The sequence below is a fragment of the Brassica napus genome, chromosome C7 (genome assembly GCF_020379485.1).
Source record: "Brassica napus cultivar Da-Ae chromosome C7, Da-Ae, whole genome shotgun sequence".
NCBI lineage: Eukaryota > Viridiplantae > Streptophyta > Magnoliopsida > Brassicales > Brassicaceae > Brassica > Brassica napus.
In genome coordinates, this window is record NC_063450.1 from 10,616,386 (window position 1) to 10,642,684 (window position 26,299).

Here is a 26,299-nt window from a genome sequence, read left to right on the forward strand (position 1 = left end):
TTTCAAATTTGATGCTTTCATCAGAGAAAAGAAGTTTCACAAGGTACATTAAGGATCCAGGTGTTTACTTGAAAGAAAAAGGAGCTGAAGAAAGTATATCTCTACTTCTTTATGTGGATGATATGCTTATTGCGGTTAAAGACAAGAAGAAAGTATCAAAGCTCAAAGAAATTCTAAAGAAGGAATTTGAAATGAAGGATTTGGGACCAGCTACTCGGATACTTGGAATGGATATCACTATAGACAGAGAAAAGGGAATTCTAAAGCTATCTCAGGAAAGATATGTTAAACAAGTTCTAAAAGACTTTCGGAATGGAAGATAGCAAACCAGTGGTAACACCAGTTGGATCTCAATTCAAGCTGAAGAGTTTGACTCTAGAGGAATGGGAAAGGCAGAAACATTTGATGGATACAACTCCTTATGCGAGCGCAGTAGGAAGCTTGATGTATGCTATGATCGTAACTAGACCAGACTTGGGATTCGCAGTTGGGCTAGTAAGTAGGTTTATGTCTAAACCAAGCCGAGAGCATTGGGAAGCTGTTAAATGGGTTATGAGGTATCTTAAAAGAGCTTCAGAAGTTTGTCTATATTTTACTAAGAATGATCAGTTCCAGGTGGAGGGCTTTTGTGCTTCTGATTATTCTACAGATCGTGATAAGAGAAGGTCAGTGACGGGTCATGTGTTTCAAGTTGGTGGGAACACCGTGAGCTGGAGATTAGCCTTGCAACATGTTGTAGCTCTCTCTACCACAGAGGCTGAATACATGGCGCTCTCAGAAGCTACGAAAGAGGGGTTCTGGTTGAGGGAATTTTGTTGTGAATAAACATGTTGCAAACAAAATTCATTTCATCAGGGACATTTTGGATTTCGGCCTACTCAAGATTCATACTACTCTAAATCCAGCTGATATGCCAACTAAAGGATTGCCTGGAAATGCGTTAGAGAAGTTCCTCGTAACGCTGGGGGTCACTGCCTGATCGTGCCAGAACGTACTCCGAGATGGTTCTGTTGTTTAGCTGTCTCACCGGTTGAGTACATGTATCAACAGAGAACAAATGGGTTAGTGTTTTGTTACTGGATAAACAACGAGTTAATTAACAAAGGATAAAGAAGATTGGAGACTCACGCTGGGGTTACTGGTGTTTCTCCAAAGAGATTCAGGTGTTCCTTATCTGAGGTTGAAATTAGTATCTATTTTTCTCAAGAATTCAAGTTCAGAGTTAAAAGAGGAAATTCACTTGCAGATTTCAAGGGCAGTGTGTTGTGGCTGAGTTTCAGCTGCTACTGGAAGATTCATGGTTGGTTATGCGGTGTTCAGATGAACAGTTGGAGGGTCCGGAAACTTGAAATCTTCCGGAAGAGTAAGAGTCGGAGATCTTGTCATTTCAGTGGTGAAGATGAGAGGATCTGGACTTGCAACAAGCTGGGTTTCATGACAGAGTTCAGGTTCAATAGGCGGAGGAAGTGGTTCGTCGTTGGATCCGCATTGTCAAGTGGAATCAGTGAGACTGTGTGGTGGTGTTTCCGGCATGGTTCTTGGTTTTGTCGGAACGGTAGAGTTTCGGCGGGATGTTCTTTGTGTTTTGACCTAAACGTCAAGGTGGAGTTTTGGATGCTGTGCCGTTTTGGTCTTGGGCCATTACTAGACTTATCACGTTTAATAGAAAGACAATAAGAATGAGTTGGCCTGATAAGAACCCACTCTTTTACGAGCTCATGCTGAGCTGGAGAAAGTTTGTTACAAGTGGGACCCGAGAGTAACAAACTAAGTTGTCTTCCTCATATAAAGGTTTCGCGATACAGAGAGAGATTATCCGAAACAGAGAGAAGAAAGGGAGATACAAGGAGCAGCTGGGAGAGAAAGATCGTGATCGAGATAGAGAGATCCTGTAGTATTAATAGCTCTTGAGATCCAAGCTCTTTCTCCGGTTCAGGCTATTAGTTTTTGGCGTTGAAAGACTCAGAGGAGGACAGGGAGTCATCCTCATCGTAGTCGCTATGATAGTCTTCTCCGGTATACGTCTTGTGTAGAAGCTTGATATAGCTACACATAAAGCAAACGATAACAATCTCGGTATCATCTTCCTCATTGTATCATCGATCAATAGACGTGGAAAAGCTTGAAAGTTTCAATCTCTCCCCTGACAGTAGGAAACGAAGTATGGGTAAACAATTCGTGTGTGTTCTCTATTGCTTTAGATTGATCATAAACGAAATCGAATCAAGCACAAATCAATTGAACTAGAGCGGTTAGGATCGATCGGAAGTGAACGGTTCTTAAGAAGTCATTGAGAAACATGAAAAAACAACAAAAGGCGATAACCATACAAATACATAGAACTTAGAAGAAAACATAGTCTACTAATAGTTTAATACTTCACACCTCGTACAAGCCTTCTCTCGGAAGAATCACTTCGGAAACTACCAAGCGAACTAGATCGTTCAGTTTTGTTAGGTATAGTTTTGGAGAGCCATTCAAGTCCTTCGTATAAGCCTTGCCCAGTTATGGCTGATGTTCCCTGTATAAACCTGCACCAATCATAAATATACACAAAGCTATTGTTCATTCTCTTACCTCTAAATATATTGTAAATTAGAAAGAACAACAGAACACGTTTTGTAATTACCAACAGCGTTTGGTTAGGCCGTGCAGACCAAGGTTGTTGGCAACTTGGTCCACCGGTAGAGCATTTCTTGAATCTTGCTTGTTCGCAAAGACGAGTACACATGCATTCTGTAGTTCATTCTGTACATTTTTTAATCAATACAGAAAGTTGTAAACATAGAGAAAGAGGAGAAATTTAGTAACACTTGAAAGAGCATTTCTATATGATTTTACATTGGTTAATATTCGATGCAGCTCATTACGAGCTTCTGATAACCTTGCACTGTCACTACTATCCACCACAAAGATTAGTCCTTGCGAGTTCTGAAAATAGTGTCTCCACAATTTTCGAATCTGTTCAAATTTTGGCAGATCAATAAAACCGATTTAAGATTCCATGAGGAGCCTTGAAATAAAGAAAAAATAAAACAAATCTGTTTTATACACTTGTCGAGAGGTACTAGAGTAAATCATGGCCCTGTTTTTGTGTGGACTAGTCCAGTTTCAGAGAGATGAGTAAAAGATGAAATAAATATGGAACTTACCTTCTCTTGTCCTCCTATATCCCATACAGTGAAATTGATGCCTTTGTATTCTACCGTCTCGAGGTTGAACCCTTTGTACATGGTAAAAAAGAGCCATGAACATTGTTAAGAATTTTATCAACCTATCAAGAGTGTTTTCCTTACAGATGCACACATAATCAAGGGTGAAAAAGTTAACTATCTACGGATTACAGATAAGCTATCATCCACATAGAATGATCAAAAGTACTAACGAAAACATACCAATAGTAGGCACTGTTGTGACAACTTCACCGAGCTTTAGCTTGTAAAGGATGGTAGTCTTCCCTGAACCATCAAGACCCACCATCAAAATCCTTACTTTAGACTTGGGAAGAAACCTTTTCGCTATACGTGAAAATCTAGCTCCCATATTGAAAAAGAAAAGAAAATTTCCAGAAATCTGAAATATTGTGAAAGAAACAGAGCTTATCTCAAGCTATAAGCCGCATGAGAAAGAAATGAGAGAATAAAAAGTTTGAATTGCTGAACGTAAAAGCAAGCACAAAGGCAAATATGCATTAGAAGAAAGGCTGTAGGGAATAAATTCTTAAAGGTGAATGAAGCAAAGAATGGTCTGCCTTTTCCAAACTCAAAAGCTTACCGTATATTTTCGCTTCCAGTAGATTGATTTCAGACACTGAAGAAGACCTGGTCAGATTCTGTGTTCTGGCTCATCTTAGAAGAATATAATCAGAATCGTATTCCCTGAGAGTACATCACCAGCAGCAATATGGAAGATGACACGTACATAGGAACACACATTACTTTAATTTCATAGAGTAGGTTGTGTGAGCCCAAAACTCGCACAATCAAATTTATAAGAAAAAAGAAATATTTTTATAGGGGATTCGGATTTTCTGCTATAACCAACTACACGTAATCAGGGATAAAATATGGCATGAAAATTATTCGAAGTAAAAAAATAAAAATAACAAATAGACTCTTTATTCCAAATTTCAGCAGAAGCGTTCAAGAAAGGAAACCATACAAGAGGCTCGTCTGAAAGTGATATTACAACTGAACAGTATGCAAAGGCAGTAAAGCTTCTAAGTTCAGCTAGATTAACCAACCAAACCTAAAGTTCCTTTTCAGTCGCAGCTCGTGCGCAAACAGTTGAAAATTATAAAGCCTAGCTAAGTTCTAAGTTACAAAGAGTTTTTGTAGCGAATTTATGTTTTGTTTCTGCTCTGTCCTTGCTGTTAGATGCAACGATCAGATGGACATTCTGATACATACGCAAGTACAAGAGCGAATGGAGCAGAATCTGCAACAGAGAAGTGTACGTGCGGATGAACAAGTCAAGATAAAGATTGCGACTTGAAGAATGGATTGCGGACCAAGGCGAAGTTAATGTGAAGACATCTTGGGGAGCAAGCTTGAAGATATTCACCTTGGAGAAGGGAGATCTCACGATGGGAAGTTCTTAAAGACTTTGGAGAGGTTTTCAGGGGACTTACCTTATTTGGGTAGATAGTGAATATTGGGTAGATAGGCGACTTGGATGTATTGTGTATATATAGTCATACTCGACCTGTGGATTAGGATTATCGAGAGAATTGTATTCTTTGCATAAGAGTGGAGTTCACTAAGCTCGTAAACGAGTAAATAACACTAAGGGCTAAGGGGGAGAGATTCTAGAGATCTTGTATTCGATCTTAGGACGTGTGAGGCTAGGGGCACAAGTCAAGAAGGTTCTTGATCTTGATCGGGTTCTGTTTAAAGAGAGACTTGTAAGTTCACTTTAAAAGAATACTAGTAATAACACATATCTTTGTAGAGATATTCTCTGGTGTACTATGTGCTTTACTTTGTTGGTTAGTTCTTGCATTTACAAGTGGTGTCAGAGCGGTCACCCGTTCGATTATATAACAGGTGAGATCTTGCGGAACAAATGGAGAACTATCATGAGCTGGTGTCGAGCACACGGGTGATGTTGGATGGATCCAACTATGGACTTTGGAAGTCACGGATGAGATCTATCATTCGATGGATTGATGCCATGGTGTGGAAGTCTGTGACAACGAGATGGTCATAACAAAAGGTCAAGGACGAGAATGGTGTTGAATCCAACAAAGAAGAAGAACATTGGACCGAGACGGAACTCAAGATGGCGAAGTTCAACTCCAGAGCACTTTCAGCTATACATGCTAGTGTTAGGAAGAAGCATTTTGAGCTGATTCAGGGATGTGAGACAGCCAAGGTAGCTTGGGAAATACTGCAAACTCACTTCGAAGGAACTTCAAAAGTGAAGAGCTCACGATTGGATTATCTAGCATCCAAGTTTGAGAATCTCAAAATAGGAGAACATGAGCCAGTTGAAGAATTCAGCTCACAACTCAGTGGCATAGCTCAGGAATCCTTGATACTGGGAAAGAAGTACAAGGATAAGAAGCTGGTCAAGAAGTTCCTAAGGTGTCTACCATCTAAGTATACCGTGTACAAGGCAGCTATGTCAGTCTCTCTAAACACAGATGAGATAAGCTTTGATGAAGTGGTGGGGATGCTGAGACCACATGAAATGGAGATTGACGGAGGAAAGAAAGGAAAGGGAGTCGCACTGGTATCACAAGAATCAGATGACAAAGAAGATGACGATGATCCAGTAAGTATGCTAGCCAGGCGTTTTGACAAAGTCCTTCATAGAGCCGAATCAGGTAAGAGAAGAGGAAGTCCATCACGACGTGCTGCAGAAGGTGAGAAACGAACATCTGAGTCAGAAAAGAACGATCAAAAAGTGGAGGTTCAGTGTCATGAGTGTAAGGGGTATGGACACTACAAGACTGAATATCCAACTGTCCGAAGGAGAGAAATCAAGTGCTACAAGTGCAAAGGAATTGGACACTCTCAGCTGGAATGTGTCAATGATCAGAAGAGGAGACATGAGAAGTCGATGATCGGAATTGATGAGATAGACTCAGAAGAAGACAGTGATGAAGAGGATCTGGCTAACTTCGTAGCATTCATTGGCATCACAGAGTTCGTGGAAGGAGAAACTGACATAGACGAAAATCAGTCAAGCGCAGACGATGATCAGTCAAGCGCAGACGGTGATGATGGAATTGACTATCAAGAACTGTGTCAGACAGTAGTTCAGAATGGTAAGGAGAATCTATGTCTCAAAAAGGAGAAAAGCGGGTTGGAAGACACGGTGATAAATCTCATAAAAAAACTCGATGATGGAAGAAAGAAGGAGGCAAATACCTCAGATCTGAAGAAGGATAATGAACGGCTTGTTGTCCAAATTGAAGTACTAGAAAAACATGTAAAAAACGAGAAGGCCCGATCGTCTGACTTAAATGCCAAGCTGGAACATCATTACAAGACTGTCAGGATGCTCACTGGGTCAAAGGAACTTGATAAAATCTTGGGTCTGGGGAGACAGGATCAGACTCCTCGAGGTCTAGGATACACTGGGTATGGAAAGAGTGATACACGACCCATCAAATTTGTCTCAAGCTCCAACTCCGAGGGAAGAACAACAAGTGAAGGTACTACCTCAAAGATTGTTACTGAGAAAGTTAAAAATCTCCAGAAGGTGCTACGACCAGAGATTCAGTAGGAGAGAGGATGTTACTACTGTGGAAAACCAGGTCACATCAAGAAGAAATGCTATCACTATCGGGAGAAAGTAAATCAGTTGCTGAGACAAGGAAAGTACTGGTGGAATGGCTCTCGAAATCAAGTCTGGATCAGGAAATCTGATTTAGGACATACGACAATGAAACCTACTCAACGACCTATCCACAGAGGTCTGACATGCAGCATGGCACTTGTATCAGAAGCAGTGGCATTGGTGTCTGAAGATGAAAAACCATGGTACTTCTACAGTGGATGTTCTCGCCATATGACAGGAGCACGCGAGAATCTCAGAGATATAAAGCCATTGAAAGGAGGAAGAGTCACATTTGGAGATGGAAGCCAATGAGCGATCAAAGGCAAAGGGAAGACAGTTGAATCCAGACCGCCTCTTAAGGATGTGTTCTTAGTCAACGGACTAAAAGCAAACCTAATCAGCATCAGTCAACTGCTATGTATGGAGAACAGAGTCATGTTACATGGAGTACTATCTGCTAACAACTGCTATGTATGGCAGAGGGTACAACAGTGCTTTGTTGCACATGATGAAACAAGTGTGTGGCATCAAAGACTTGGTCACATGAATATGAGGCATATGACTAACATCATCAAGAAAGGTGCAGTCAGAGGCATTCCTCTGCTGGAGGAAACGGAGAAGACAATATGCGGACCGTGCAATCAAGGAAAGCAGGTCAAAGTCCAACACAAGATGATTCAAGATATTCAGTCAAAGGATATGCTTGAAATGATACACATGGATCTCATGGGTCCTATGCAGACGGAGAGCATAGCAGGGAAGAGGTATTCAAGGTTCACATGTGTGAGATTCATTTGTGAAAAGTCTTATACACTGGAAAGCTTCAAGATCTGGGTTCTTCAAGTTACAAATGGGAAGAGAAGACTGAAGCAGATTCGCAGTGATCATGTGGGATAATTCCAGAATGAAGCCATGAGTAACTTCTGTGGACAACACGGAATAGTTCCGCAATTTGCTGCACCCAAAACTCCTCAACAAAATGGAGTGGTAGAAAGGAAGAATCGCACGCTTCAGGAGATGGCGAGAGCTATGATGCATGGTAACAATGTGCAGCAGAGGTTCTGGGCAGAGGCTATTAGCACCCCATGCTACATCATAAACCGTGTATATGTCAAGAGAGGAACTGTCAAGACTCCGTATGAACTCTGGAAAGGTAAAACACCAAACCTCAGCTACTTTCACGTTTTTGGGTGCAAGTGTTACATTCTGAATGACAAAGAGCATCTTGGCAAGTTTGATGCAAGAAGTGATGAAGGCATGTTCTTGGGGTACTCAGCGAACAGCTCAAGATTCAGAGTCTGCAACTTGAGGTCCCTGATGATCATGGAGTCAGTAAATGCCGTGTTCGATGATGTCACATCAGTTCAGTGGGAAAACGATGAGGATTAGAAGACGGATACACCATCGGATGCATCAAAGGATCCATCAACTGAATCAATGAATGACACATCGCCACCCTCAGAGTGAACTCAGGAGATGAGTACTCCAAATGTTCACAGAAATCACTCATCAAGTGATGTTATTGGCAAGGTGAATGAAAGAAGAAGAACAAGAGGCGTGAAGATCAACTTCAGAGAAATGGTGCAGTATGCGTGTTTTGTCCCAAATATTGAGCCGAAAGACCACACCAAAGCACTCTCGGATGAGTTATGGATCCAAGCCATGCAGGAGGAACTAGAACAGTTCATCAGAAATGATGTATGGGAGTTGGTGGAGAAGACAGGTGATGGTTACATAGTTGGAACTAAGTGGATCTTCAAGAACAAGATTGATGAGAGTGGATTTGTTGTCAGAAACAAAGCAAGATTGGTCGCCCAGGGGTATTCGCAAATCGAGGGAGTTGATTTTGAAGAAACATTTGCTCGAGTGGCTAGATTGGAATCTATCAGACTATTCAATAGTTTGGCATGTATCATGAACTTCACAGTGTACCAAATGGATGTTAAGAGTGCATTTCTGAATGGGGTACTGTCTGAGGAAGTGTATGTGCATCACCCTAAGGGTTTTGAAGATGCAACTAATCCTGAGTATGTGTACAAACTCAACAAAGCCCTATACGGGTTGAAACAAGCACCTCGAGCATGGTATGAAAGGCTGACTGATGTTAGGAGTTTTCGAGGCTCCTAAGACAAATGTTGTAGTATAAATGATTGTCGAACCAGTTCTGAGGGAATTCGAAGCAATGAGAATGTAAGTACTCACTTAATCTAAGTGCAACCAATGATTTAGATGGGTTTTAAACTACTACTAATACTAGAAAGCAATTACAGAATGATATTTTCTTGACTAAGGGAAAAGAGAACTCATGGGCATAGGGATTAGACCTTGGGTGATCAAGTATCGAACTAAGGATGGCATATGATCAATCAAACTATCGACCTTAAGCCTAGACACAATTCTAAGCAAGCTCTATGTCTAGATGAATGCTCATTTGCTAACATATCTCAAACATCAAATGTATTTGGTTGAATAATGTGAAAGCAATCATTACTAACAAGTCTATTAGCTATCTTAGCATCTTTAACAACAAATGTCTTTGGCAAAGTATACTAAAAGTCTAGGAGAGTTGTCTCAGGCATTTCATCGAACACCTTTCAGGTGGAAAATGCCTATCGATCAACTTTTGAGTGGCCAACTCAGAAGATGCATTATGAATACTCTACTAGCAAGGAACAAGAATGATCTACACTAAAACATCCTAGAACTAACCTAATCACCCTTAATCTCCCTAACCCATGAATTTAAAAAGTGATTACTCACTAATCTCCATGATTCCTCTTAAACCCATATTGGATTTCAGATTAATCATGTAGAGAAAATAGATAAGAAATCAACAAGAACACAAGATGAAAGCAATGAAATCTGAATCAAAAGAAGTTTTTTACTAGTTGTTCTACAGAAAAAGAGATAATCTCCTCTGGTGGCTTACCCCCGGTACTTAACTTAGGTTTAGGCAATGTAAAAAAAAACAAAACAAATGAACGAAACGCCCCTAAAATAACATAAAAATCGTCCAAGCAAAACACGCGGAGCGGCCTAGCATAGCCGCTCCAGGAGGTCGCTCCCGACGCGTTTCTTGAGCTGGTCGCTCTGGCTGGGAGTGACCTTGGTAGGTCGCTCTGAGAGGTTGCTCCAGGATGCTCGATTTTGGTGTCTCCGGACAAGAGGATGCGAGCGACCTTGGTGTGTCGCTCCAACAGGTCGCTCTGAACATCGGGAGCGACTTCGGCACGTCGCTCTGGGAGGTCGCTCTCCGGACGTGAAAACGCGAGCGACTTCGTGCGGACGCTCTGGGAAAATCGCTCCGGGATGTGGTGCACAGCGACTTCATGTAGTCACTCCGGGAAGTCGCTCCAGGCAGTGCTCGTCCAAAGATCACTCTAATCACCTCCTTTGAGCTCCAAATGCACCCAAATGTCTCCAGGAACTCCATGTGGTACTCCAATACCTAATAGAGACATATGTATGCAAAATGCAACCTAGACATGGCTAAATCCTAATCTATATGATGAAAATGCACATGAATAAATGGATAAAACAATGTAAATATGCAAGATATCACTGACAAACTTTCTTGTTGACAAAGGCTACATCAGAGGAAATGTTGACAAAACACTGTTTGTGCTGAAGAATGAAACAGCGATGCTGGTGGTTCAGATCTATGATGACGACATCATCTTGGGAGGAACATCTAAACGACTTGTAGATGCTTTCACTCGAGACATGACTAAAGAGTTTGAAATGAGCATGGTGGGGGAGTTGAAATATTTACTCGGGTTGCAAATTCAGCAGACAAAGGAAGGTGTTTTCATCTCGCAAAGTACCTACGCAAAGGCACTACTGAAAAGGTTTCGACTAGATCACTGCAAGGAGGCAAAAACTCCGATGAGCTCTACCAACAAAAGTTGCAAAGATGATGAGGGTGAACCAGTGGACACGAAGCTGTACAGAGGAATGATCGGGAGCTTACTTTACGTTACGGCTAGTCGACCAGATCTAAGTCTGAGTGTGGGGATATGTGCTAGGTATCAAGCAAAACCGAAGAAGTCTCACCTAGAGGCAACTAAGAGAATCATTCGATATGTCAAAGGCACGGTTAACCTTGGGATCTACTAATCAAAGGAATCGAATGGAAATCTTGCTGGATACTGTGATGCAGACTGGGCTGGAAGAGTAGACGACCGGAAGAGTACCAGTGGGGGATGTTTCTTTCTCGGAAACAACTTGGTTGCATGGCTGAGCAAGAAGCAGAACTTTGTATCATTGTCTACAGCAGAGGCAAAATACATTGCTATGGGGAGTTGTTGCACACAGCTGATGTGGATGAAGCAAATGTCTACTGACTATGGCATGGATACTGGATCATTCCTGGTCTACTATGACAACAAGAGTGCAATCGACATATCAAAGAACCCGGTGCAACACTCAAGGACCAAGCACATTGACATTCGACATCACTTCATCAGGGAACTAGTCAATGTACAACAGGTAGTGATTGAACACATTGTCACAGAATTACAACTAGCTGGCCTTTTCACTAAACCTCTAGATCTTAACCGTTTTGTTACTCTTCGAAACTCCATTGGGTTTTGTGAGACATACCAAGTTTGTGTAAGTGTACAGGGGATGACGGAAGGGCTGATGCAGAGGCACCCAAAGCTCAGATTTTGTCTTACATCAGAAGCGAGTAGTAGAAAAGAGCTGCCGAATATGCCGTCATGATCTCAAAAGATACAGGTTTCGCATCGAGAGAGCAATCAAGTAACAAGGGGAAGAAGATGTTCAATGTTTCCCATCATCAAAAAGGGATAGAAAAGAAAAGAGAGAAAAAAAGAAAAGAAAACGAAAAGGAAGAAAATAAGTAACAACCCCCAGCTCTCACATGACGAATAAATGTTGAAAACTGAGTCAGGACATGATAAAGGCATATTTGTGTGAAAGCTAGACATGAAATAAACCTGATGATCAGATGATGATCTAGTAGAGCAGAAGGGTGCATCTTTAGCAGAAGCTATGTCAGCCTCTGGATCACTCGACGAACAGTTGTCAACGGGAAAAGGTAGAACAAAAATCTTTCTGTGCTAAAAGAATTGATAATTAACATGTGTGACACGTGTTCTCTCACTGCTTGCATGTTTGACGTACTAAATGTTCTTTTGTCTAAGTGGTTGTGTCAGTAAAAGTCATTGAGTAATGCTACTAGTCTATGTCATCAAGTGTCACAGTGGAACAGTGAAGATTCGGCCCAATCAAGTCTTGCGTGGACAATACGTGCCGACATCAGAGAAAAGGAAAGAGAGATCGTGTGAGACTAAATGGAAGATTTCAATTTTTGAAATTTGAAAAACTTCCATTTTAGAGAGAGTGGGAGATATGATGAATATCTAGGAGATCATGGGGTAATGCATCAGAAAGGAAATGATTACCCCTTGATAAACCCTAGTCGCTAACTTATCTCTCTCTCAATTCTCTTTGCTCTCAAAACTCAAAAATCCCAAAAGGAAGAAATACTCTCTCTCTCTCTCTCAAGAGATCATGTCGGAGAACAAGACCTTCCACCGCCGGTAAACCATCACGACCACCACCGCTGGACCTAGTCGACTACAGTGATGAAGAGGAAGTGACGACGCCACAACAAAGCCAGACGTCTCAACCCATGTCCGAAGATCTTCATACCGCAGCCGAACAACTGGATTATGGGTCAGATGCCGAGGCAGAACCGGTGGGATCCACAAGGAGATGAAGAACGTGAAGGAGGGAAGAAGCAAAAAGTCCTCCGAAGCAATTCCAGAGGAAGCTGATGCAACTAAAGCTCACAAGATAAATCGAGGAAAAGCGATCGAAGTCTCTTCGGGTGAATCTGAGGAAGAAGATGACTCGGAGAACGCTAACTCAGACGAAGTTGAGGAAGTTGATGTTGAAGACGTGGAACCATCAATCAGTGTTAAGGAGAAAGAGAAAAAGAGAAAAGCTCCATCATCAACAACCCAGAGCAATCCTGTAAGAAAATCGACCAAGAAAACCTCATCCTCAGGAATCAAATCTCATACGAAGGCCAAACCAACTCCAGCCGTAGCACCATCTGACCAAATCAAGAGAGGATTGACTAGTGCAGAACGTCTTACAGAACAAAGGTATGCGAGTTTTGCCTCTAGAGAGATCATTCCAGAACGTTCGGTGCATCTAAACTCAGAAGACACATATGCCTATCTGAGTATAATCAAGAAGGGAAAACTTGAGAAGACTGTCACAGGTCTAGGAGGCTACATTCCAGAGATTGTGAAGGAATTATATGCAGCCTTGCCTGCTGAGATGACCAGAGGACCAGAAGTAATAGTGACAATAAGAGGGCAGAAGTATAATTTTTCTCCGGCTGTGATTGATCAATACTTCGATGCGTCACCTCTTGAAGGAGAGGAGATAGAGGTAGAGGCAACCATGGATGAAGTCAATAGTGATGAGCTTGCTGACTTCCTGACCGAGGGAACACTGGAGATGAAGAACCTCATGACAAGCTCCTTGTCTACGTGTAAAGCTGCGCTGCTGGTTCTTGCACCATACAACTGGGTACCTTCGTCTAATAAGAATGATGTGTCAATTGATCATGCAAAACTCGTCTATAAGATGTTTCATGGAGTCCGTGTTGACATAGGAGTAATGGTCTACAATCAAGTTCTTAACCTCGGAGTCATTAAAAAAGAGGGAGAAAAGAAGGACACGTGGTGGTTGATATTTCCACGTACCATCTATGGTGTGCTTCAGATGCAGCACATGGTGCAGTGAAAACCAAGAGAGAAACTTGTGGCTGTAATTCCATACAAGAAGGACCCTCGTCTGGGAGAAGAATACCTCAAGAATCAAGCGGAAGCACGAGAAGCTGCAAAGAAGGCTCAGAGGCAGACAAAGAAGAAAGGGAAATCTGCATCAACATCAACTGCAGCACCTCCCTCTTGACCACCTCCGAGCACTCCTCGTCCCAAGAGGACTGATCCATCTGGTTATGTGCCACCAAGACAGTCTCCGCAGTCTGCTGGGAAGTTCCAGTTCATTCATCTTGGAACCATTGCAGCTCCAGGACAACCGATCGATGCTGACGAGGCAAAGCTGGCTTTGGATACGGTTTCAGCAGCAATCCAACAGCTTGCAACTGCAATGCAAACCCTGACGAGCGTCGTTGGACAGATTACAAGCATGCTGTACCCAAGTAAGTCTTCTATCTGGTTTTATTTGTTCTGATCTTTGTGAGTTTAACTCTGTATGCTCTCAAGCAGGGGGAGAAGAAGACGGAGACGATTCGCAGCAGCAGGATGACCAGGAGAACTAGATTATGGGGGAGAAAATTTTAGTTTTCTCGGGTTTTTAATTATGGGGGAGTGAGAGATAAAACAATGATGTAGCAGTTTTTGGTTTTGGTTTTATGTTTATCTCTAATTCTTGAACTCGCATGTTTTGAACTTCCATTTCGTTTTTAATGCACGTATTATTCAGGATATATGTGTTCGAATGTGTGTGGTTGTTTGAGCGGATATGTGCAGGTACTTGAGAGGCATCCAAAGCTAAAAGGGGGAGACTGTAGATGCATAGATCAGATGGGCGTTCTGATACAGATGCAATTACAGCAGCGAATGGAGCAGAGTCTGCAACAGAGGAGTATACGTGCGGATGAACAAGTCAAGATGAAGATTGCGACTTGAAGAATGGATTGCGGACCAAGGCGAAGTTAATGTGAAGACATCTTGGGGGAGCAAGCTTGAAGAGATTCACCTTGGAGAAGGGAGATCTCACGATGGGAAGTTCTTAAAGACTTTGGAGAGGTTTTTAGGGAACTACCTTATTTGGGTAGATAGTGAATATTGGGTAGATAGGCGTGGATAGCCGACTTGGCTGTATTGTATATAAAATCATACTCTACCTGTGGATTAGGGTTGTCGATAGAATTGTATTCTTAGCCTAAGAGTAGAGTTCACTAAGCTCGTAAGCGAGTGAATAACACTAAGGGCTAAGGGGTAGAGGTTCTAGAGATCTTGTATTCGATCTTAGGACGTGTGAGGCTAGGGGAACAAGTCAAGAAAGGTCTTGATCTTGTTCGGGTTCTGTTTAAAGAGAGACTTGTAAGTTCACTTTAAAAGAATACTAGTAATAACACATATCCTTGTAGAGATATTCTCTGGTGTACTCTGTGCTTTACTTTGTGGGCCAGTTCTTGCATTTACAGCTGTTGGGGTCAAAACCGGTCCTAACGAAATCAACGGCTATTATCACCCGAGAAGCATATCCTTCACAAGAATAAACAAGAAATGTCGAGAGAACAATCCACATACCCGTTCCAACTTGAACAAAGAAACATAGGACTGCAAACTCCATCAATTTCTTCTCAGAAAATAAATAAAGAGATTTTTGTGCGAACAAGAATTATCCGGAAAACATTCTTTCAGAAGGTTTTTACGAAACAAAAAAATTTGCAAACTGTTTTTCGTAAACTAACTTCGGAATATTTTTGCGGAAAAAACTTTCATAAAACCCGTAGAACACTAAAAACAATTATACGAAATAATGATCCGTAAAACTAAATTCAGAAAGTGTTTAAAGAAACACTTCCGTAAAACAAATCAAAATAAGTTTTACGAAACAATCTTCTGTAAAACTAACTTCGGTAAGTTTTAACAAGAAACTTTCGTAAAACAATCAAAACAGTTTTACGAAACAATCTTCCATAAAACTAACTTTGGAAAGCTGTTAAGGAAAAACTTTCGTAAAGCAAATCAAAGAAAGTTTACAAAACAATCTTATTTAAACTAACTTCAAAAATCTTTTACGGAAAAACTTTTGTAATTCAAATCAAAGCAAGTTTACTAAATAAACTTCTTTAAACAAACTACGGAAAGTTTTTACGGAACAAATTTCATAAAACAATCCAAAAAAGTTTCCGAAAATCGAGTGAGAGCATACGAAACTATCAACGGAGAACATAAGAGACTAAATAGATCCAAGAGAGAGAAGCATCGCCTTTTATTATAATGATGTTGCACATGGATCAATATCAGATAATATCAAATAGTTGCCGACAAGGTGATTTGCTACTCACTGAAAATGCATGTCAAGCTTCTTGTTCATGCATTAACAAAAGTTGCATCCAAAAATTCAAAATCAAAACCATATTAGATTAGCGTCTTTTTATTTCAAAGTTTTATCTTCAAATCTATTAATTGTCCAACCTATTAAAATTAGAAAATAAGTTAAATTAATCTTAAAATTCTAAGTAAAAGAGAATTAAGCAATGAAAATTTTGATTTTTTCCAAAATTTAAATATCTAAACCCGACCCAAAATAACCGGACTCGAACTAAAAATATCAAAACCTGGTCTGATATTTAAAAATACCCGAACGGGTTCTAGACCCCAATACCGAAATATTCGAACCTGAACCGAATGCCGATTCTATAATCTTTAGATTTTAAATCAATACAAATCAAGCTCGGCTAAATTTTCTTAGTAAATTCTATTCATAAAAAGCTTTTTCTTGTTTATATAAATCAATAAAAAAGTTATAAAAATATCTATTATGTGTTCTAGCTCACATAGACCACAATTAAAAGTGGATGAGGAGCGGATAGCCAAAAAATTTAGAAGTATTTGTGATCCCTTTCATTTTCTCAGGAACATAATTTCCATCCATCATTTATTCTATAAGAGTAAAAATAAAATAGAACATAGCTATACCTTTTTTTTATAAATGGTTTTCATATTAAAAGGCATAAAGTATTACAACGAATTTTCATCCATAAGTTTGAATTTTTCTGCAACAAGTATTGTATAAAACAAGATCCTAGTGAAAGATCCATCTGTGAATATTAGAAGACAAGCGATAAAAAACTAACTAGAGAATATGGTTTCCTCGGCCACGATGACCGCCTTTGCCTCTTCCACTAACTTTAGTCCATTACATATCTTGTAATTTTTGGGTTGGCTTAGTTGTTCTTCCTCCTTTAGTTAAGTTATAACTAAAAGTCACTCTAAACTCATCAAAACCTGTCTCTTTTCCATAGATTACCGGAATCTCTGGCTCCATATGGAATCGTTGATGGTTAAAGTGAGAGGATTGTCAGAACCAATCGATTGCTCATTTTTAGAGGTTTTAGGACTCAAAAGTGATTACTTTTGATGAAATTTCTTCCATAACATGTGACTGAGAAAGAGCAGTGTTTCCAACTGCTAACATAGGCAAAGTATTTTCAAGATTTGAGCAAGGAGGAAATGTACCTCATGTGAACGTGTAAACGTAGTTGCAGTTACAACTTTGACTAGTGTAGTGGCAGTATCATTTTCAGTGATCTCATGTGCTTGATGGGCAGGTGAGTGTGAATTAGGCTTCAATGTGCTGACTATTGTTTCAGAAGAGTTTTGCAACAATTTAGTTATATCCACCATTGGAACCTCTTCACTTGATACATGAGTTTATTTAGTTGTAAGAACAGAATCTTTTGGATTAGGAGGGAGGAGATACCTCTTCTCATTATAACCAGAGTTCTACATCTTTCACAAGTAGTTGGGATCCAAGAATACTCAACCTCAACCAAATATATATTGCCTTGCTTGACATCAAGCACAATTAGTTTCGGAAAAGGTCTGTCTAAGTCGACCTCAACTAATATCTTAGCGTCCCCCATATTTTATGGATCTAAACTAGGATTGTGACTAAGCATTGGCTCTCCCAACCCAGATGATATATGACTAACCTAATCTAGAGTAGCATGATTCGGGGATATTCTTAAGGTTAACCTACACCTGTAAAGTAGAAATTTAAGAAATTTTGAAAGAGTTCACACGACTCCAAGAAGCAACAAAGAGAAGACAATCATCAATTTGCCATACTCTCTGTTTAATAACCCATTTACGGGTATTTTCATGGGGAATATGGAACAAAAACAAAGAGTCACTTAGCTTCCGATAAGTTATCCTACATTCCCGACCCCATAACCTGTTCAATACATCATGCATGAGACCACTAGGTGGGATTGAACACAAATGGAACTGGACAACAATTTATTATTCCTTATTCTCAAGGCCTAGTCTAAGAATCGTCACTTGAGGTGTGCCATCCAATCTGTATCGGCTCAACATCACGAAATAGATTTCTCGAAGCTTGGTTCATGCGAGCTGGCCTTGGGAAATGAAGGATTTTTTTATCCTTGAAAATTGGAGGTGGAGTATTTTCCACTGGTAGCACCAGACCATTCATCTGGGATTGCTTATTTGAGATAGCTTTGCCAATAGTTGGCCATAAAGAAGCTATCTTTTTTACAGCTTCTGTGACTCCTTGCCTTGGAGTTCCCGGTTCTGGAGGGATAGGGGAAGGTGTGAAATGATGTGGTTTCAACCAAGCTCTCATAGATTGAACAAAAGGAATTCTTCCAGGTTGAGATTCCATAATTTTAGCTTGAGGTGAAGCAATATGCCCGTTATGTTGGTCGAGGATTGATTTTGGAAGTGGAGTCTGCTCGTGCACCACACTAGATATACAGTAACATCACTCACAACATCAGAGACATTCGCCGCATCCAAGCTCATATCAAGGGAGAGAACCTTCAAGTGAAGGTCAGCGAGTAATTAAATCAAGTTTGGAGTGTGAATTGAAGTCAGTGACGGTGGTTATGGCTGTCAAATTGAAACGAAAGAAGCTAGGTTGAAACTCCGGTGATGTGTAAATGGGTCTTTGCTAGGGTTCTTTTTCTTCAATCATTGTTTGATCACTGATGTTGCTAATAGTAAAATAATAACATAGCTATACTTTTATCCTCTGCAATATCTACGTATGATGAGTCATGAAACCACCTTTTTACTGTTCCTACTCATCTGAGGTAGCCATGGGCATTCGGTTCTCGGTTCAGTTCTTTTGATTCCAATTCTGTTCTTTCGGTTCTTCGGTTCTAGATGTTTAGGATCCGTTCGAGTATTTAGAAAGTTTACTTCGGTTTCAGTTTGATTATTTCAATTTTTGGTTTGGTTTGGTTAGGGTAACAAAGTTGGAAACCGGCTTATATCCGAGGTAATTTCAGATATCATCTGGTTCGGGTTCGGTTTTGTTGTTTGGTTAATTCGGGTTAAAATGTCAAAATTCAAGTTTTCGGATTAAATATCAAATTTTTAGAAATTTTCTGATAATTCAAATAATTTAAAATATTTTGGATAAAAAGTATTATAGTAGTTTGTTTTTTTCTTTTCCATTTTAAGCTATAAATAATATTTGTAAAATCATTCGATTATTTTAAAATTAAATATAGTTTACATATTTATAAGTATATAAACTATATTATAGAAATTTGGGTACCCATTCGGTTCCCGGTTTGGTTCCTATTTGGTTTCGGATTTTTGATTCTAGAGATATAAGATCCACTAGTATAATTGATAGGATCGAAACCCGAACTAAACCTCGTTTTTCGGTTCTTCGGTTTTGGATAAATGTGCCCAGAGCTAGTCTGAGGTATAGAGATGCTACACAACAAGTGAATTCTCACGTATCCAATTGGCCGTTCATGGTGTATTCCATTGACAGTGGAGAGAATGAAATAAGCGTAGGCATAAAGAACTTTCAATGATGTCGCAAATAGTATGAAGGATTATAGAGAAAACCATAAGAAACAAGTGCAGTCTTAGTTAGAAAAGAATAAATTTAGAAATATGATTCACTTGATGCACGTACCGAATTTCTGGATAAATTTAACATTTATTACACTGAAAAAATGAAAAAAATAAAATAAAATCCAAAATATTCTTGGGACCAGAAACAAATAACGAAAGAAAGGGGAAAATCAAAGTATTCTTTCCAAGGCCGTTTAGAAAGCCCACTGCAACAGCATAAACAAAAGCCTAAAAAGCACGAATCTGCAACTTTACTCTTTAACCCAAACGTAAACATGCGGTCACTACTCTTGCCGCTGGCGAGCTTCCCCATGCGGCCAGGTTTCCAGCAACGCCTCTCAAATCGCCACCTGCCATTGTTTAATCCACTCGGCTTGGCTCCAACACAGATCATTTCGCCGAAGAGGAGAGCCACCATCTCTTCTTACCAGTCTCCGTCATCTCTACCAGTCTACGGTTTCCAAATTCGAGGATCTAAACCTAGCTTCACACCATACACGGTGGCGTTTTCCTCTCCAACCTCTCCTGCTTCAGTTTCAGCTGATAATGAAGTCGACAAGGCAAAACTCGCTCAGGTGAACGATTCTTGAAAGTGATGAATTGAGAAATTATATGCCCAATCGAAATGATAATGTTGAAAGTGGTGAACGATTCTATATTGAGTATTAAGTGGTGGTTTCACAGGTTGCAAAGAGACTAGAGAAGACTTCAAGGTACTTCAAGAGGCTTGGGAGTATTGGTTTCTGGGGGCAGCTTGTCTCAACTGTTGTGGCTGCTGTCATTCTATCCTTCTCCATTGTTGTAACTGGCAAACCCACTTCCCCTGCTACTTTCTACGCAACCGCTAGTGGCATCGCTGCTGCATTTGTCTCTGTCTTCTGGTCCTTTGGCTATATTCGCCTCTCTGAGAGGCTCCGTCGAACTGCCGGTGACCCTGCCAAGGTAATGTGTGTTCGTTGTATTTAAAAGTTGGCTTGTTTGATTTGCTCACTAGAGACTTGTATTGGGTTCAGGCCCCGCCTCGTGCTGATGTTGTGAAAGGTTTGAGAAGTGGGATTATGGTTAACCTTCTTGGAATGGGAGCTGCAATTCTCGGGATGCAAGCAACGGTTGGGTTTTTAGTTGCAAAGGCTTTAACAACCTCAGCAAACCCTTTCTACCAAGGAGTCTCTCAAGGATACAGCCCCGTTCTTGCCCTCGATGTCTTCCTCGTTCAGGTAAAACCTCTACTTATGTCTTTGATGGAGCCATTGTTTGACCTGAGAGCCATTTTGTGCAGGCATCGGCCAACACCTTGCTTTCTCATTTTCTAGGCCTTGTTTGTTCCTTAGAGCTGTTGCGGTCCGTGACAGTGCCCAACTCCGAATCAGTCTTCGTTCCTAAAGTTGCATGAGTTTCTGCTTTTTGCAGGCCTTGTATTCATAAACGTTTAATGCAGAGACTTGTTATCTTTTATAATTGAAAAACAACTGTTGTCGACTCAACCGCTTTATTACTGCCGAAACACATGCTTCTTTGCCAGCAAGAAATGTTACAAGATTTAAATGTATATCTCTCCAAGGCCAATCAATCAATCTTCTCCAACTGAGAATTTGGATCACAAATGCAAAGCTTTAACAACTGCAGTGCTCAAAACAAAAACATTCCCAGTTCCAAGGGGAAAACAAAACAGAGCATTTTGTCGTCGGTTCTGTTTAAACGGGGGAGGCTCTAGTGTTACATGCTTACAGACACTATTGTGTGCTTCCAAGGTGAAGATTGAGCGAGATTGTGCAGCTCTGACTTCTTTGTCAATGGAGTGAGCTACAAAAAGGTGAGCGATACGGCCGACTACGTTAAGTTCCTTCCAAATACCATGAGTGATTCGACTTGCAAGCGTGATTGAAACTGATTTCCTCTGTCCATCGTGCACATTTTCTATGTACAGTATGTCTATTTTGTATTTTATACTTGTTCACGTGTAGAAGCCGGAAAAGGGAATTGACATAAAAAGTATAAATAAAGCGATGTTAAAGAAATAGACAATTCAAAAAACGAAATGAAAAGCGATACGAAAACGTTTTCAAAATAAACATTGAGTTGAGATACAATCTATTTCCTTAAATAGCGAAATACCAAGTCCCGGATACAACCATGTATGTAAGACAAATTACACGTCACTTGTAATCATCTCGACGAACCGGAGATATGCTACAAAACACTCTCAGACTTACGTTGGAGATTTGCTGGTTTTGATTGTGTTAAACGTGAAAAATGAAATGAAAGGAGACAAGTTTTTAAAGAGGAGAAGACGAGCCATTTTCCATAAATAATGTAGCGTTTGCGCACATTAACCAGCGGAAATCTCGCGAAGATGTTGGAGGTGAGGCGTTACGAAACTTATTCCTCAAGATCTTTTCTCGTTTAAACTTATCGACAAGAAGAGAGAAAGCATGTTGTTTTATCATGAACTACATATCGTTTAAAACAAAATGCATGCTGTTTTGGGGCAAAAAATGTAGAGCTTAATTGGCCCCAAAAGAACATCTTGTAGTGGCCATGGGCCCACATTCTCCCAAGCCCAATCCCAAACCCAAACCCAAGCCCAAGCCCAAACCAAGCCGAGCCGATCGGACGAGACAGTGGCAGCGTGCGCGTGGGGAGCCATCCCAAAGCTGTTTGAGCATTCATAACTATATTGATCCTCTCTTCTCTACTTCTTCAATGTGGGACAATTCTTCTTCTATTCATTTATACCAAATAGGCCTGGCCTAAAACAGACTGGCTGATTAACCATTTCTTTTCACATTTAATTTAAAAGCCCATGGTTTTCAATTAATCCAACAATCCTCATATGAATAGAAATGATTCTAAACATATGCAGACTAAATGCACATTCGATAGACTCTAGTTATTATATTTATACTAATCCTGACTAGACTAGACAGATTTATCGAGAGTGTTTGCGAAAAATTCACTGTGTTTTAGTTGGTGAAATTTTTAAGCCTTGAACCATTCATAGTTAATATATGTTGGGTTTACATTACCAGGAGGTAAACACGATGTCTTGAACCAACTGGTGTTTTATGTAGACCGAGACAACATGCATAGCTCATCTTCATTTTATCGTAGAACTTAAGTTATGTATTGTGTTAATTGTGGCCCTGAACTATTTCTGGCTTTCATGAGTGAACTTAAAGAATATAGTCTTACCTTCATTCTCCAAGAAACGGCCACATTTCACACTCATTAGGTGATGACCGTGAAAAGTATTGAGTAATACTCCGCTTTAAAAGCTATGGAATCACTAAAAGTCTATGCTTATCCTACTCATATTCGTTAGAAATTTTATCATCTTAGGAGCTGGGAAGAGACTACTCTGTCTCAAAGTGCTCCTGCTAGATTTTGTTCGTTTTCTTTTCCCTTTGAACCTACGTCTTGGGATATCACTCAAATTACCCTAAGTGATTTGTACTCTCTCAAATAAGAGGTCGAGCTGTAGTACTTAGGGATCGAATCCACAAGGAGCTGGGGCACAGAAAAAATCTTAAACAATTTATGATTAGGCTAGGTAAATTATGTAAACTAGGTGGTTGCCCGCAAGTTTGCGGGTACAAATAATTTTAAAATTTTAATATAATATTTTTTTTATGTCTTTGACCTGCAATAATATATTTTAATATTTTAAAATTGAATGTGAATTTGATAGATAATTTTTAATAAAAATATTTTATTTATTAATGCTTTTTAAATTCTTAAATAAGATGTATATAGTATTTAGTTAGATTTTTGACATCTTTTACAAAACAATATTTTATTAAATTGTTTCATAACATTATTGTTAGAACAAGTTTATATAGTTTAATTGGTTTATATATCAAAATTTTCGTCCATAAAAACTATTAAAATCAAAAACAAAAACTCATGTGACAAATAGACTCACACTTGCAACTAAAGTATAAAACACAAAAGTTATTAAGAAGAAACATAACTATATATATGTGAATTCTGTTAATTTAATAAAAAAGTAAGAATATAAATAAATTCATAAATTTAGGAATATATTTTTTATTCATAATTTTCTTTGGATTGTTTTATGACTAATGTAATTTTTGTGGTTATTTTGCTTTGGAAAAAGTTTTGTTAATGATGAACTTGTGAAGAAAATAATATTTTGCGATTGTTTCTGATTTGATAACATTTTTATAACCTTAGAAAGGAAACTATACAATTATAAATAATTAATAAAATATTTATAAATTTTATATTTTATGAATTATTTCTTAGAAATTTAAAAATCCTTATAAATAGTTTCATAAATCCCAATAAGTGGTGTTATAACTCAAGAAAATAATTTGTTATCTATGAAGAATAATTTATAAACTTAAAAATGATCTAATAATTTTATAAAATAGTCCTACAAATTAATTTAAAATTAAAAACAATCGATAAGTATTTAGAAAATATTTTATAAAATTCTTAAATCATTTTTTTAATTTTAAACAATTTAAAAACCTGCTAACCTTATCAATGGTTTTTAATTTTATAAAATATTTAGAAAAATTATTTTATAAAATTATTAATTCATTTTAATAATTTTAAATAATTTACAAACCAGTTAACCTTCATAAAAAATTTCTAAACTCCTATAAATAATGAGAAATATTTCCTTTTAAATGGTTTTATAAATCTTTATAACATTTTTTATAGACTTTTATATATTAATTTGTAAACTCTTATTAATGATGTAATAATCATTATTGATGATTTGTCACATTCAAAATTATTACAAAATATTTATACAATTGTAAACTATTATATATCTTTTATAAACCATTAGAAATGAATCAATATAAATACCTTTAATTTTTTTAACAAAATATATTAATCATCACAGATGATTTTCAACTAATGTAAATAATTAAACTTGCTATATGATGCATTAATAGTTATTATAATATTTTTATTATAATTATATGTTTTATATGCATATTATGACATATATAGGAAAATAAGGAATTTTAAAACTTTTTATAATAGAAAATAAAGCTAGTATATTATTTTCATTAACTACTTTTTAAAAACATACTTCATATAATTTATAAATAGACTATTAGTGAAAAAAATGATGAAGTATTATATATAATTTCAATAATTGCTACAATTAAATACTATAAATGATTATGCTTTAGAATATATATATAGTTTGGCAACTAACATTAATTGGTTCTAGGATTTTCTTTTTTAGATTTGATTAAAAGAAATGAAAACTAAAAATCATTGACCAATGAAATTATAAGATTTTTTCTCAAACTGCATATATGAGTGATACGTCAGCAAAATGACTTCTCAGTTAATATATAAGAAGCTGTGAATTTGGTAGATAATTTTTTAATAAAAATATTTTTATTTATTAATGCTTTTAAAATTCTTAAATAAGATGTATATAGTGTTTAGTTTGAATTTTTACATCTTTTACAAAACTATATTTTTTTAAATTGTTTTATAACATTATCGTTAGAACATGTATATATAGTTTAATTGGTTTGTATATCAAATTTTTCGTCCAAAAAAATTATTAAAATAAAAACAGGAACTTATGTGAAAAGTAGACCCATAGTTGCAACTAATTATCGTTAGAACATGTATATATAGTTTAATTGGTTTGTATATCAAATTTTTCGTCCATAAAAATTATTAAAATAAAAAACAGGAACTTATGTGAAAAGTAGACTCATACTTGCAACTAATGTAAAAAACACAAAAGTTATTAAGAAGAAACATAACTATATATATGTGAATTATGTTAATTTAATAAAAAGGTAAGAATATAAAAAATTTCTTATTATTTAGGAATATATTTTTATTCATAATATTCTTTGGATAGTTTTATGACTGATGTAATTTTTGGGGTTATTTTTCTTTGGAAAAAGTTTTGAAATTGATGAACTTGTGAAGAAAATAACATTTTGCGATTGATTCTGATTTGATAACATTTTTTATAACCTCTTAGAAAGGAAACTATACAATTATAAATAATTAATAAAATATTTATAATTTATAGTTTTATGAATTATTTCTCAGTAATTTAAAAATCCTTATAAATAGTTTCATAAATCTTAATAAATGGTGTTATAACTCAAGAAAATAATTTTTTTTATCTATGAAGAATAATTTATAAACATAAAAATGATTTAATAATTTTATAAAATAGTCCTACATATTAATTTAAAATTAAAAACAATCCATAAGTAATTGGAAAAATATTTTATAAAATTCTTAAATAATTTTTATTAATTTTAAATAATTTTAAAACCTGCTAACCTTATCAATAGTTTTTAATTTTATAAAATATTTAATAAAATTATTAAATCATTTTAATAATTTTAAATAGTTTACAGACCAGTTAACCTTCATAAACATTTTGTAAACTCCTATACATGATGAGAAATTCTTCCTTTTAAATGGTTTGATAAATATTTATAACATTTTTTATAGATTCTTATATATTGATTTGTAAACTCTTATTAATGATGTAAATAATTTATAAACTCGCTATATGATGCATTAATAGTATTTTATCAACGGTCGTTTGTTTAGAATATCTATTGTGTGGATCTCAGATTTCAACTGTTGTTTGTTGGTCTGGAAAAAGTGTCGATCGATGTTATCAATAGATAATCGATCGATACAGCTTTCAGAACGTCGATCGATACACCTTTATGGTTGTCGATCGATGTTCCTTCCAGCAAGCTTTACCGAGCGGGTTTGACAATGTTCACTAGGTTTCCTAGATCAACTTCTGTTTGTTTCTAGCAATCCTAGCAGAATATGAATTATTTCAGGTAAAAGACTATACTTCCGCTTGCGCCTAATTATCTTAATCTCAAGGTTCT

The 26,299-nt window shown here is 37.7% G+C and overlaps 3 protein-coding genes across 3 annotated transcripts; 2 read left to right on the forward strand and 1 right to left on the reverse strand.

Annotated features, from left to right (window-relative positions):
- Positions 1-312: 312 nt before the first annotated feature.
- LOC125590405 (secreted RxLR effector protein 161-like) lies at positions 313-979 on the forward strand. The gene is made up of 2 exons (XM_048763967.1): positions 313-800; positions 856-979. Exons 1-2 carry the CDS (start codon positions 313-315, stop codon positions 977-979), a joined length of 612 nt encoding a protein of 203 aa, XP_048619924.1.
- A 1,239-nt stretch (positions 980-2,218) lies between these two features.
- On the reverse strand, positions 2,219-3,688 carry LOC106445765 (probable ADP-ribosylation factor At2g15310). The gene is made up of 5 exons (XM_013887393.3): positions 3,396-3,688; positions 3,153-3,223; positions 2,842-2,961; positions 2,630-2,748; positions 2,219-2,531 (listed from the first exon to the last, which is right to left on the reverse strand). Exons 1-5 carry the CDS (start codon positions 3,541-3,543, stop codon positions 2,372-2,374), a joined length of 618 nt encoding a protein of 205 aa, XP_013742847.1. The 5' UTR covers positions 3,544-3,688; the 3' UTR covers positions 2,219-2,371.
- A 15,888-nt stretch (positions 3,689-19,576) lies between these two features.
- On the forward strand, positions 19,577-20,908 carry LOC106446257 (protein TIC 21, chloroplastic-like). Its single transcript, XM_013887955.3, has 4 exons — positions 19,577-19,999; positions 20,109-20,366; positions 20,438-20,641; positions 20,704-20,908. The coding sequence occupies exons 1-4, from the start codon at positions 19,700-19,702 to the stop codon at positions 20,815-20,817; spliced, it is 876 nt and encodes a 291-aa protein (XP_013743409.1). The 5' UTR covers positions 19,577-19,699; the 3' UTR covers positions 20,818-20,908.
- The last annotated feature ends 5,391 nt before the right edge of the window (positions 20,909-26,299 follow it).

Excerpts from the sequence above, each read along its gene's own strand:
- LOC125590405 (XM_048763967.1), top strand. The coding sequence starts at position 313 with ATGGAAGATAGCAAACCAGTGGTAACACCAGTTGGATCTCAATTCAAG. Across the intron at positions 801-855 it reads GCTACGAAAGAGGGGTTCTG|GGACATTTTGGATTTCGGCC; the intron begins GTTGAGGGAATT and ends TCATTTCATCAG.
- LOC106445765 (XM_013887393.3), bottom strand. The coding sequence starts at position 3,543 with ATGGGAGCTAGATTTTCACGTATAGCGAAAAGGTTTCTTCCCAAGTCT. Across the intron at positions 2,962-3,152 it reads ATATAGGAGGACAAGAGAAG|ATTCGAAAATTGTGGAGACA; the intron begins GTAAGTTCCATA and ends AAATTTGAACAG. Across the intron at positions 2,532-2,629 it reads GGCCTAACCAAACGCTGTTG|GTTTATACAGGGAACATCAG; the intron begins GTAATTACAAAA and ends TGATTGGTGCAG.
- LOC106446257 (XM_013887955.3), top strand. The coding sequence starts at position 19,700 with ATGCGGTCACTACTCTTGCCGCTGGCGAGCTTCCCCATGCGGCCAGGT. Across the intron at positions 20,000-20,108 it reads ACAAGGCAAAACTCGCTCAG|GTTGCAAAGAGACTAGAGAA; the intron begins GTGAACGATTCT and ends GTGGTTTCACAG. Across the intron at positions 20,367-20,437 it reads CTGCCGGTGACCCTGCCAAG|GCCCCGCCTCGTGCTGATGT; the intron begins GTAATGTGTGTT and ends TATTGGGTTCAG.